The following is a 13,494-nucleotide window of genomic DNA, read 5'->3' on the forward strand; positions in this document are numbered from 1 at the left end:
AAAAATTTAAGCAAAGTAAAATGGCAGTTAGATGAATGTCTAAGAGTTGTTTATAAATAGCTCTAAGATTCATTTTAGTACTAAATTTTTATTTAAGATTTTAAATGGATGGCATTTCTAAGAGAAATATGGTTCCATGGAATATTAATTAGTTTAATTTGTTTATTAAAAACAAATTTGTGTGATATACTATACAAATTTTTTTTTAAATTTCCATATTTCAATCTCTACTTATATTTGTACATACGTCTAAATTTATAAAGCCAAGTCCACTTGCAAAGCTTAATTCCTCAGAATATTATAAAACATCTTTGTATATTTCCGATTAAGATAAGAAAATTATAAGTATTGCAGTTGCAGTAACTCTAAATTTAGTCTCAATATAAAGAAAAATTTTTTGTATGTAGTCTGGTTTTTCAATGTTTGATAAAGTCTTAACTTGAATTTACTATAGAAATTCAGTAAGACACTTTAAAAATAATTGTAGTTATTTTAAAAATTAATTTAATTAACTTCAACTAATAATTAAATACAGTAAAAATCTGATAAAAACATCATCTGTTTTTTCACAGTACTATCAAAAACGATGCAGCAGCTTAAATTTTATTCTGAAAACATATTTAACTTTGATCAATCAGGGTTAAGCACTGTGTAAAAAAAACCCAAAATATGTTGGTCACTAAATAACAAAAACAAACTGGGGCACTCAGTAATGCTTAGCGTAGTCAACAACTGACTCTAGTATGTTGTATGAGTGTAATAGAATTTATATGGAAATTTCGTAAATTTATTATATTATAGGAAAATTCGTGGCACATTTGCGCAACGAATTTTCATTTTTCCTAGAAAAAGATTCAAAAATGATTTGGTGGATTTTGGTGCAATAGGCAGTAAAGCATTTTGTCAGAAAAAAGAATCGATAACTAGAGAGATTTTCTTGAAATGACTCTAAAATTTTGAGTACTATTCTGGTGTATTAAAAACTAGCAAAACGTTTTCTCCTCTTAGATGCCTACGTTACCCATAAAAGCAGTAGGCAGTTTTTAAATACGCAAAAGAAAATGGCATTGTATTATTTTGTTTTCCCGCAAAGTGTACGCACCGTGTCCAACTAGTTGATGTGGGTTTTTTAGTCCATAAAGATATATTATAATCAAGATACTCAGACGTGGCTAAGGAATTAGCCAGGTAGAGTTGTGACACGTTTTGAGGTTCCTGGTCTTTTAAAAAATGCTTATTTAAAAAGTGTATTATTTGCAAGTGCTGAGCATGTCTTTGCTAAAACCGGAATATATCCTTTTAATCCAAATATTTTGAAGAGTGGATGTTTGCACCTTCATTAACAAAAAAACAAGCTATACAAGTTAATAGCATTGATAAAACAAGAACCTGAGAAATAGACATATTTAGAAATTAGCTCTGCTACATCATTTGCTTTTTCAAAAGGCTATGATATGTATCTCCCGTGCTTTTAGCGACTCCTAAAACAGAATTAAAAAAAAATACAGAAACGGGGAAAAGCTGGATATCTTAATACTATTCAGAATATCGGAGAATTAAAAGACAACGCAAGAAAAAAAAAATGGCGAGAAAAAATAAAAAAGAGAAGTTGTAGTTAAAAAGAAAAAATGATTTAAAAAAAATTAAAGTAAAGTATTACTTGAAAAAAATACTGCAGTGAGAAAAACAATACAAGTAACAATGAAACTAATTTTGTATCTGATAAAGCATGTTTATTTTTTAAAGAAATTTATACACAACCTTACTCTTAAATCTTACTTGGATTTGTTGTCAAAAATGCATCTCTTTGTGTCTTTGTTTATGTGCAGCCATAGATAAAAAAAAGAAAAAAAAAGAAATGCGAACTATGTTTGTAGATTATTTAATGATATCCTGTAATATTATTGACAATAAATAATTACACTGATATAGAAATAAACATTTTTTGGGGAAATCTTGTTAACTAGGTGGTTTTTTAAGACAAATTAAATATGCTGATTTCAAATATGCAAACTACTTTTTCTATCCCCCTCAGTTTTTGAGAAATAGGTCATAACCCATTTATGCATGTTAATTTTATTTAATATAATACATGAAAATATTTATTGTGACATATTACTATAATGATTTACATGTATTATTTAATATAATTTTAAGCAACTTTAGTTACTAATAGATCATCTTTTTAATATTATATTTTGTTTTTTATAAGTTGAGTAAAATATTATATGTCTTACAGGTAAAGGGATCTCAGAATGTTAGTTGTTTTTTAAGATCCTGCTAAACTCCAAATATTTGAGCATATACTTTGTTTTCACTTTTATGAGCTAAAGTAATACTCCGGCTAGATTGCCAAAATGTTTTAATAATTTTATACTATAGTTTTCATATGTCTTTAGATAAATATTTAGGACATTGTTTTTTTATTAGGGACTTCAGAATGTCAGGTTAAATAGTAGGTAGTATTGTTGCCAATATTGCTTAGGGAATTTCTGCATAAATTATTTATTTTCCATGCTGAATATATTTTTAAATATTTGGTTCACTTATCTTTTATACTTTTACATTCCACTACACAATGCTAGGTTAAGGGACCTCAGAACGCTAGGAAAATGAAAATTAATTTAAAAAAAAAAGAAAAGTTACTTGCATTTAATTTTATCTCGACGTTTTGAATTGAATATTCTGCTTATAGTTCAAGCAGAATATTTAAGCAGAACTTCAAGTGGAGGACTTAGTGTTAAGTGGATGCAGGAAGATAAGTTTTTACGAGCTGAGCTGTGTATTCATGAAAATACTGAAAAAGATCATATATCAACAGTAGTAACGGTTTCATCTCCAAAGATGTTCGTTGTGGCTCAGCAAGATATTGGAAACATAAATACGAAAGTGCCATGGAAGCTTATCAAACAATATCTGATAAATCAATATCACTGGAAGAAATACCTAACTTGATGCCTGTAACCAAAGTAACACCTAAATTGAAAAAAGAAAATGTTAGAGTAATCCAGGTTCACGGCTCAATGGAGGAGGAAAAAATATTGGAAACGGTTTCTTCAATCAAGGAAGACAAAGCCAAAGAGGAGAAAGCAAATAAAGAAAGGAAATCTAAGCTACAACAACAAATTGAGGCATTCTATAAATGTAAGGAAGAGTGTACATGTGGAAAGAATGTTTGCGCAGCAAATAAACTTCGAGAATGCTCGTGTTGCCATAATGTTTTGAAATCTACATGTAGTAAAGCATCATGCCGAGGTAAAACAGGCTTAAAACCGAATATAATCAAAACTTTTTGTGAAATAGGACCCAAAAAATGCCTTCAGTTTGAGTCTGATGAAGATAATATTCAAAACTTCATTCCTATAACTGATTTTATCTAGAATACAACCTAGCGTTCTCTATTCGCTTCTTTTTGAATTAAAGTTTACCTGAATCTGATTTTTATATTTTTTGTTCATTACATTTTTTTTAAGTTGGTTAATGTTATAAAAAAAAATGATAAAAAGTAATAACTTAAGTTTGTTATATAGTTTTTGATTTGGTACCTCAAAACGTTAGGTGCAGCACCTCAAAATGCTTGGTATTTAAAAAAGCGATTTTAAGAAAATTGGATTTATTCTGCGCACGCATCTTTTAGCACTGTTTTTGGAGTCTTATGGCAACATTTCTGATAAGGTTCTGCAAACATATTTTTAGAAGAGATTGAAATATTTAAAATTATTTAAAAAAAATAAGTTTATTGCTCATAGACTATTTTCAACGTCTTCGTAATTTCGATTATTTTGTAAGTATTATATGAAATATTTTTTTTGTTTATGACTTAACATTATATTCTTTAATTAGATTATTCAACGTGTTTAGAATTTAATTTAAAAAAATCGTGTTCTTCGTTGGTTTTATTCAAACCTGACATTCTGAGGTCCCACTGCATTCTGAGGTCCTTTTACCTGTAAGTAATTTATTTAACTTCGTGATTATAAATTTAAAACTTAGCTAATTAAATCCTAAAAATGGTTTTAAACTTTTTTTTATTTTTAAATTCGATTAAAGACAAATAAAAACACAATTTTTTTATATTAAAAATAAAGTTTAATATTGTTAAATATTGGTAAATTTTTAAAGTGGATGTCATTAAAAAAATTTTTTATTTGAGGACCTATAAACATACCTTCTTTCACCTTAGCGTCACTCAATTCAGGAAATTTGCTACGTAAATACATAAACGACTCATTGTGTATGTAACGTAAATACACAATGACTCATTGACTCAATGAGTCATTGTGTAGCGCCACAATGAAATTTTTCATAAGTCCTAATTTTATATGAAGTGGTGGCATAACTATTTTATCACGTTCAACTAATGGCGATCGAAGGACATTTTTATTTCATGGCTGCATTATATCTCTGTTTGGCTAATCCTTCTTTATACAGTGTTGCTTTCGATCTCTACTGTCCCATTCACGTATAAAGCAACAATACTTTGTGTAGCCTGTTTGCATTCCCATGAAAATTATAATTACTTTTAAATCACCACATATACTCCAGTTATATTTACTATAATCAATTTTATTTAATAGCAGCGACATTGTTTCGTATGTTTCTATTAGATTGGCAGAATATGCAATTGGTACAGACGCATATTTATTTCCGTTGTGAAGCAATACTGCTTTTAAAATGCTCTTTGATGAATTAATAAACAATCTCCATGATTCTATATTAAGTTCAATGCCAAGGTTCTTCATGAGATTCTCAATATCTGTGCAATAACATATATTCTCATTAATTGAAAAAAACATTACCAATTCTTTGTGACGGTGTCGAAATTTTGAGAAATTGTTGTACCTGGCGCCAATAAATTTAATTCTTGAAGTCGAGATTTAAGTAAATCAGCATGGCCATTTGTCAGCGCCAAGTCTCGCACAAGATCGCAAAGTTCCGCATTATTAGTTAAATGGACATTTTTGTCATGCTCATTGTAATCAGAGTCTGAGCTACTGACAAAATACGCAATTTGAAACTCGTCTAATATTTCTACATCGATATTATATTTAGTAGGTGTAGTAGATATTGGTAAAGTGGCAGGATTATGCCACTTCAGGATATTTAACAGACAATCGAGTTTTAAATGAAAATCCAGCAATATTTATAGAACAGAAATAACAATCTGTAGTATGGTTGCTAGACTCCCGCCATATCATTGAAACACCAAACAAAAAATGATTGTTCTTTTTTGCTTTTCTAATCCAACCACGAAAGTTGCAAGCACATGCTGAGCAGATAAAATTTGGTGCCCAAGCCTTTTCCAAATCTACTTTTGAATTAAAATATAACTCATACTCTTTTTTTAGAAATGGCGTAAACATTTTCCGATGAGATTTGTCTGTTAGATAGCCGCAGGCATAACAAAACATATCTTTTGAATTAATACAGCTTCTGAATGCGATAATACTAACTTACAATTCAATTTAAATTTAAATAATGATAAAACTGTGTAAACCTTTTTAGAATAAATTAAAAAAATAAATAAAATATAACAAAAAATAGAAATATTTCTATGCTTAGTAAAAACATAGAAAATACAATTTTACGAATATCTTAAAAACATTACGCGATACAAAAGAATGGTTTTCAGATTTGAAATCAGCGTTAAAAACTACATTAGAATATATAAACGACATATTAGATTTCCCAAGTTTGTTATTAGTGTTATTTTTTGTTTAGTTTATTCAAAGTATGCCATCACAATAGCACTTGACTGCATTTGATGGCATGCTAGTATTTTTTTTATTGGGAACAACTTCTAAATAAACAAAACTGATGAAAATTCTGAGTGTTATAATTGTTCTAGATTTGACAAGAAATAGCAAAATTTTTATTTTACGTCTTTAGGATATTAAATTAAAAATCGTTAAAGTTAAGTATACCATCTAAGGCGTCTTTTCCTTACTCCAAAAAAATACTCTTTATTGATTCAAAAAGCAAACGTAATATTTAACTATAAAAAATTTTTTCGGGAATATCATATCATTTAACAGCCTATGACATTAGTTTCAATTCAAAAATAATTTAGAAACAAAAAAATATACAAATACTGCAAACTAATTATCTACTTTATTCCTTTTATATAAATTACAAAAAATTAACAGCGAGTTATCAGTTAACAATAAAGCGATTAGTTTTTTGATACATGTTTGAAGGTTTGTTAAATTATTTATCGTCAAACAATTTTTTAACATAAGTTTTTCTTTAGGTTATGGTAAAAAGCAAAGTAAGAATAATGTTTTAAATTATAGTTTTTTTTTTGCCTAAAATTACTGCATTATTAACATACTTTTAAAACCTATTTTTTATTATCATTAGTTTTTCCGTGTTTATACCAAAGAATGTTTACAGGTTTAGAATCAGGTATAATGGTATTTTTTCAGTTTTTGTTATTTTAAATATATATTTTTTCATTTCTAATCACGGTTTGATAATAATCGCCAATAGTAACGTAAACATATCTGTAATCGAGTGGCTCATACAATATTTATACCAATTGGTTCATACAATATTTATACCAATTTATACAATATTTAATATTTAATTGATGGTACACTAATAAAATAATACTAATAAGATAATAATAACAAATTATACAAATAATTATAAATGTAAAACCAATCACCATTTTTAGTCTAATGAAAATATAGTCGACTTTTTATCCTTTTTTTCCCGATTCACAAAAACGGAGAAAAATCAAATCTTAATAATTATCGCCCTATTTCTTTCCTTTCCACGTTTTCAAAAATTTTAGAAAAAATTATTTACGAAAAAACATACAACTGCCTGATTACGAATAGTTTACTATATAAAAACCAATTCGGCTTTAAAAAAATAGTTCAACTGAACAAGCCATTGTTCAGTTTAGTGAAGTCTTAAAGTCTTCTGGTTAATCACAATATAAACTTGGTGTTTTTATCGATTTATCAAAGATATTTTACCAATCAAGATATTTTACTTAAAAAACTTGAATTCTACGAAATAAGTAATAAATTGATAAAATGGTACAAAAACTACTTGTCAAATAGGAAGAAATTCGTCTACTAAACATAAACAAAACATTAATTGAAATAAAATGTGGTGTTCCACAGGGTTCTATCCTTGGTCCACTCCTTTTCTTAGTATATATTAATGATTTAAATGGTCTCAAGGAGCTTATACAAATTTCTACATGGTTCAAAAGCAATAAATTAATCTTAAGCATTGACAAAACAAAATGGACTCTTTTAGTTCCTCAATAAAAAAATGTCTTTTGCCAAAAGATTTGCCTAAGATAGAGTAGAAATTGAAGAAGCTTTCTATTAAGTTCCTTGGTATTTAACTTGATAAAAATCTGTCATGGAAAACAAATATTCATTATATATCAACAAAAGTTGTAAAAAATATCGAAATCCCATATAAGGCTAGAAATTATTGAAATAAAAATAATTTAAAACAACTATACTACTCATTTATTCATAGCTATATACTATGCGAATATTGCTTAGGGAACTACAGGTAAAAGTAAGTTGCAAAGTCTTTATCAGCATCAGAAACATGCGATGCGCGTGATATATTTTTCCAATCGTTTTTCAAATACGAAACCTTTATTTAAAGATATAAATGTTTTAAATTTTTATGAACTTAACATTTATAATACCTTATGTTTTACGTTTTGTTGTATGAATAACCCAATAATTAATGTTATTAAAGATATATGCACCCTTAAAACAAAGAATAAATATAGTTTGCGAAATAACAGCTTTTTTAAAAAACCCTTTTGTCAAACAAAGTTTAACAAATTTTGCATAACTTATCGAGCACCTCATCTTTAGAATAAAAATTGTTCAACCCAACTTTGATTTGTCAATCTCGTTTTCAGTTTTTAAAAATAAGTTAAAAAATATTATTTTTTCAATGTATAATATATTAAACATTTATGAGTATAATTTTTATTCATTTATTATTTCAACTAATTTAGATGTTGACTATAAGTATAATTTTTATTCATTTATTATTTCATATGAGTATAATTATGAGTATAATTTTATTCATTTTATTCATACTATGAGTATAATTTTTATTCATTTATTATTTCAACTAATTTAGATTGCTACTTTGATTTTAACTACTTGTATTATATTATAAATTTTTATATGGTTCTGGCGGCAAGATCAATATGATCTTTTTTCAGACGCCAAGTTTATTTTATACGACATGTAATAAATGTAAACTTAATATGTGAAAAAAAGAAAAAAACTAAAATTAGACGACTAACTTTTTAATTTAACTAATGTTAGTAAACTAACTTTTTGGTTCGTTAATATATGTTTGTTAATAAAATTAATAATAGCCACATTTTTAGTGTAAAAATGTACTAAATGAACACGACTAAAATAAAATATATATATTTTAATATATATTGGTGTAATTGATTTTTGTCAATTTTCACAGAAAATTTAAAATTACCTTGACGTTATGTAGTAACGTCATTTTTCTGGCATTCTTAGCGACAAATTTAAAATGAAATCTTTATAGGACACTCTTTTGGCTAAACTTTATCACCTCTAGGTTATATAGTTATATAATAACCGATAGGTTTTATCTTACATTAAATAAAGGCGGAGAGGATAAAGCCATCACTCTTGACATTTCTAAAGTTTTTGATAAAGTTTGGCATGCTAGTCTTCTCCATAATTTTTCCAACATTTTCTAGGATTAACTCTTACTTACAATCTTTCTTGGAATCCATATATCAAATCCGTTGCAAAATTAGCATCTGCTAAAGTTGCAACTTTTTATCGAGCTCAATATTTTCTTAATCCGGATTCTATTTTCTATCTCAATAAATCTCAAATCCGGCCTTAATGGAATACTGTTGTCATATCTAAAGCGGATCTTCAAATGATGCCCTTTCTCTTTTAGACAAGGTGCAAAAACGCATTGTTAACATAGTTGGACCAGCCTCTTGCAGCCAAGCTCCAACCATTGTCATATTGTCGTAATGTTGCTTCTCTTTCTCTTTTCTACAAATACTATAATGGGCACTACTCTAAAGAGCTAGCGTCTCTTGTGCTATCTACTGAAATTCATTTTCGTTTTACTTGTCATTCAATTAAATCTCATCCTTTTTCTGTGACTGTTCCTAAGTGCTCCAAAAACTCTTATTCGTCTAGTCTTTTTCCTCGAACATCAGTACTTTGGAATTCGCTTCCTTCATCTTGCTTTCCTGATTCATATAATTTGCAATTCTTTAAGTCATCCGTTAATCGTTATCTTGCTCAATAATATTCATCTTTTTACTTCCAACTCTAATTAGTGATTGCTTGCAGCCTTGTTGGAAGCGAATATGTTTAAAAAAGAAAACTCCCAGTAAACACACAAACGTCTATTAAACGTAAAAACAACGTTTCGACAAAACGTTGAGATTTGGTCGGTTATCCGTTTAGAATGAAAATGAGATTAAGTTCTAGAACAAACGTCCATAAAAGGTCTATACTCCAACGTATTTAAGACGTCTATTATAGGATTTTTATACGTATATAAAGCATTTAGATTTGTCTAATTTACATTTAAATCCGGATCCAGCATTTTTTGGTCTTCGATACATCTAACTTCCATACATAGAGCTAACTCCAAACATTTATATAATCATATTTATGTCAAACAAAGATGCTTTGCAAAAAATTGCGGTTATTGCAGTCTGGGAACAAAAAAGCTCCAAAATTTATGCTACCCTGCCCCAAAATTGAGAGCAACAAGTTGATGAAATATTTTTTGTACGATACCCAACTAGACTTATATTCATCGAGAAATTTTAAGTTTCATCGTATAATTTCTTAGCGTTCAAAAATTATGACCACATAAAATTCCCAACCTCCTCAAATTGACGGGGGTTTAATTAACGCATATAAAGCGTTTAGATTTAGTCTAAGTAAACTTATTTTAAACTTTTAGATCTTGTCTAATAGTTTCTTTGATTTAGTTTATGCAATTTTAATTTATTTAAGTTTTAAAACATATATAAATTAAAATTACGTTATAACTTTTTAACTTTATATTAGTAATAAGAGCTATAATAATATATAAAAATTTATATATTATTATAATTTATAAAGTATAAAAATTTCAAGATAGCTAATAGGCTATCTTTTAATTTATAAACAAGATATAGATACAAAAAATATGAAATTTATAAATAAGATATAGTTATAAAATACCTGGTCCTATTTTTTATATTTTTTACAACTATTATAAAATGTTTATAAACTTTTATTCTATACTACTTATAATATACTTTTTTATTATAAAACTATATATAAATTTATAATCTTATTTAAAACGTTTTCATATAGTGGGGATTTAGAGAAAAAATGTTCGTGCACTATACTTGTTTATGCATCGATAATTAAAAAAATTAAATGATCAAGCTTTTTGCAATGGGAATTTTATAGTAACAATTTCTATCATATATTTTTTTTAGTTTTAATCTCATTCGCAGACAATAAAAGTTTACATTATGATTAAGTTAAAGATTTCTAATAAAATTAATAAACTCATAAATATATATTTTGGATCACTGTTTTCTATTGTTCATGCATTATCAAAAATCTTTCTAGTATACCGTCTACCGCTTGTTTATTATGTACCTGTTCTTGTGCAGCATCATCAACATTAGTATTCTGATTGTCTAATTTCGTAACCTGATTTTCGTAACCGTAAAAAACTAAGGTAAAATAGTATGCATTTTAAATGTTATTTTATAAATCAAAATCGGAATTACACACAACAACTTTACATATAGAAGATTTTCTGAATGGAAGTTTTACAAAATTTCCTGTAGCATCCATGTTTATTTTTAACATTAAAAAATTAGTAACGTCGCGACATAACATGTGCAGTGCAGTTTTACCAAAAAAAAAATTTATATTTAGTTATTAAACCTCTTGATTATAGCAAAGATGAACACCTACTGTTACACAATCATACTAGAATTTACAAAATGATTTTAAGCTGTTTGTAAAACTTAGGAAAAAAGTTCTTGCAGTAGGACTTTCATAACGATAGACTAGCAACTCATACTTTTTAACTGTATCAATGTGGCCATCAATAATTTCTAAAACATCGGAATCTATTGATTTTTTGGCATTTAGGAAGATAGATTATCGCGAAAAGAGCTTTTTACCTTCTATGAATTAAAATAACGCACCCGAAATTCATTTATTATTTAAATATCAGTCGTTTTGCTTACAGTTGTTGTTAGGAAGTGAATTTTGAAAACGCATTTAAGTCTAATTTAATTATTTAGCCAACGCAAAATAATTTTTCAGCAGTAAAACGAAAAAATTCTTTATTTAACCGAGACAAGGTTGCGTCGTTTTTAAGTCCGCCATTTATTTTACACATTTTGTGAAAATTACTACAACTGATTGTAGGTAGTCAATATCTTGTCAGTTTTTAAATGATTTTGATTGATATAACAACGTAAGGCTCTAAATTACTCTAAACAATCTAATCTTATCTTTAATTTAGAGATAAGAAGATATACAAGTTGTTTTTATTATAGTAGAATAAAGTAATAAATAATAATGTTCATGATTATTCATGACTTTAATACAAATATCTACTCATAATAGTTTAATAAGATATATTACATTGAAATATTCAAACGATGTTACCTGTTATGTTGGTGGCAATAATACACAATTTGTTTAAATTATTTTAACATCTATATTTTCGTAATACTATGCATTTTTGAATGTCTACTTTCTAATACCTATATTTATTTATTTTTATTTCGTTATAATTATACTTATTGAAACCGTGTGACTTAAGCTGTTATGTGAGTCTTCTTACCTTTGGCTACATTAGTGTAGAGCGGGGCATATAGAGACACTTAAGAAAAAAATGCTAGTTGCGGATAAACTAATCATGGTTTGTTAAAAATTTTCTAAAATTCATTGATATAAAAAAATTAAAAAAAAAAAAATTCTAAAAATAAGATACGACAACCAAAGTAAGGAAAACATAGGCTAGCAAAACATTTACATTTTGCAAGTGGGTGGGGCAAAATGAGACAGTTAAAAAGAAGCAGCTATTCGTCCACTGTAAAGCTTTAAAAATAATGAAAAATGAAGGCTATCTATCGTCTAATAATGTTCAGACATTAAACTCTCAAAAAAAGTAACATATCCATAGAAACTATACGCCCTTACACCTGTACACCACAAAAAAGAAATAACAGCTTTAATAATTTATTTTTTGTGTGTATTTTATAGAATATATAGAATATCTAAAAAGAGCAAACTTAAGTATACCATATGTATCAGCAGCTTTTTTAGCGCTAAGTTCCTTTTTACTCACAGCTAAAACTGCATTTCTTCCCATTTTGGATGATTGATCTTTCTTATATCATCTTTTACCTTTTTTGTTTACATTAAACACTATTAATAATCGAAGTTAAGCTATAACTTTGAATTTTATTACTAAAATTGCTTTTCTAAATAAGAAAAATAATATTTTAGATTAAAAATAAAATATCAAACTGTAAACAAGATCACGAAATGGTAGTAACATAGTCAATTATATAAATAACTTGTTGTCCCAATATGCCCCTCAAAAGTCATTTTACTGAAATTAATACTATTCAAAAAGTACAATTCCAAATAACTTTTTAAAACCAGATTCTAAAAAGAAGATAAAAAATACTGTCCGAAAAACATTAACTTTTTACAAATAAAGCAAAGGGGTCGTCCATAAATTACGTGACGCAATTTTCGACCGTTTTTGACCTCCTTCCCCCCCTCCCCCCTTAGTCACAAAGTTGTTACACTTAAGAAGCAAGTTTTGTATGAGTCGTCACAAAACCAATAACCCCCCTCCCCCTTTATAGCGTGAAGTAGTTTATGGACGACCCCAAATTCGCAGTAGTTTAAGATAAATCTAGGGTTGGGAATACCGGGATCCCGGGATCCCGAAATCCCGGGATTCCCCAGTTTTTAACAATCCCGAAATCCCGGGATTAAGCATTTAATCCCGGGATTTTTTTTAAATCGTTTTCAGTTGAAAATCTTTAAATTAAATTATTTTTTTCGTTCGATTGCATTAAAATTCGAACTTAACAATTTCGAAATTCTTGCAGTTATGTTTTTGAATAACTGGATTAAAGTTGTTATAACAATTGAAATTGGATTGCAATTACATTCTTAAAATTTTTTGGTGCTTAGTCGCATTTATTCAAGTTTCGGACAATTTTTATCTCGAATAGACGTTATCTGTTTGTGACTATTTTTAAGTACAAGTTTTAATAAAAAATAAAATTGCTGGTTTTTTGAACAGTAAACTTTCTAACATTATAATGGCTTCGTACATGGAAAAAAAGTAATTCTGCCGTTTGGAAAAATTTTTTAAGAGAAGAAAAAGGGCAAACAGCAATGTGTAAGTCTACTGACTGCAAAAAAATTTTTAAAATTG

The 13,494-nt window shown here is 27.5% G+C and overlaps 1 protein-coding gene across 1 annotated transcript in view; it reads left to right on the forward strand.

The window, feature by feature from the left end:
* The first annotated feature begins 6,217 nt into the window (after nt 1–6,217).
* The window catches only part of LOC100200067 (synaptic vesicle 2-related protein), a 126,453-nt gene continuing 119,176 nt past the window's right edge, over nt 6,218–13,494 (forward strand). Inside the window, exons 1-2 of the mRNA XM_065808552.1 lie at nt 6,218–6,268; nt 6,361–6,405. Of these exons, the coding sequence (XP_065664624.1) occupies nt 6,384–6,405 (22 nt within the window). The 5' untranslated portion in view covers nt 6,218–6,268; nt 6,361–6,383. The remainder of the gene's footprint in view (nt 6,269–6,360; nt 6,406–13,494) is intronic.

Source organism: Hydra vulgaris, chromosome 10 (assembly GCF_038396675.1).
Source record: "Hydra vulgaris chromosome 10, alternate assembly HydraT2T_AEP".
In the NCBI taxonomy this organism is placed as follows: domain Eukaryota; kingdom Metazoa; phylum Cnidaria; class Hydrozoa; order Anthoathecata; family Hydridae; genus Hydra; species Hydra vulgaris.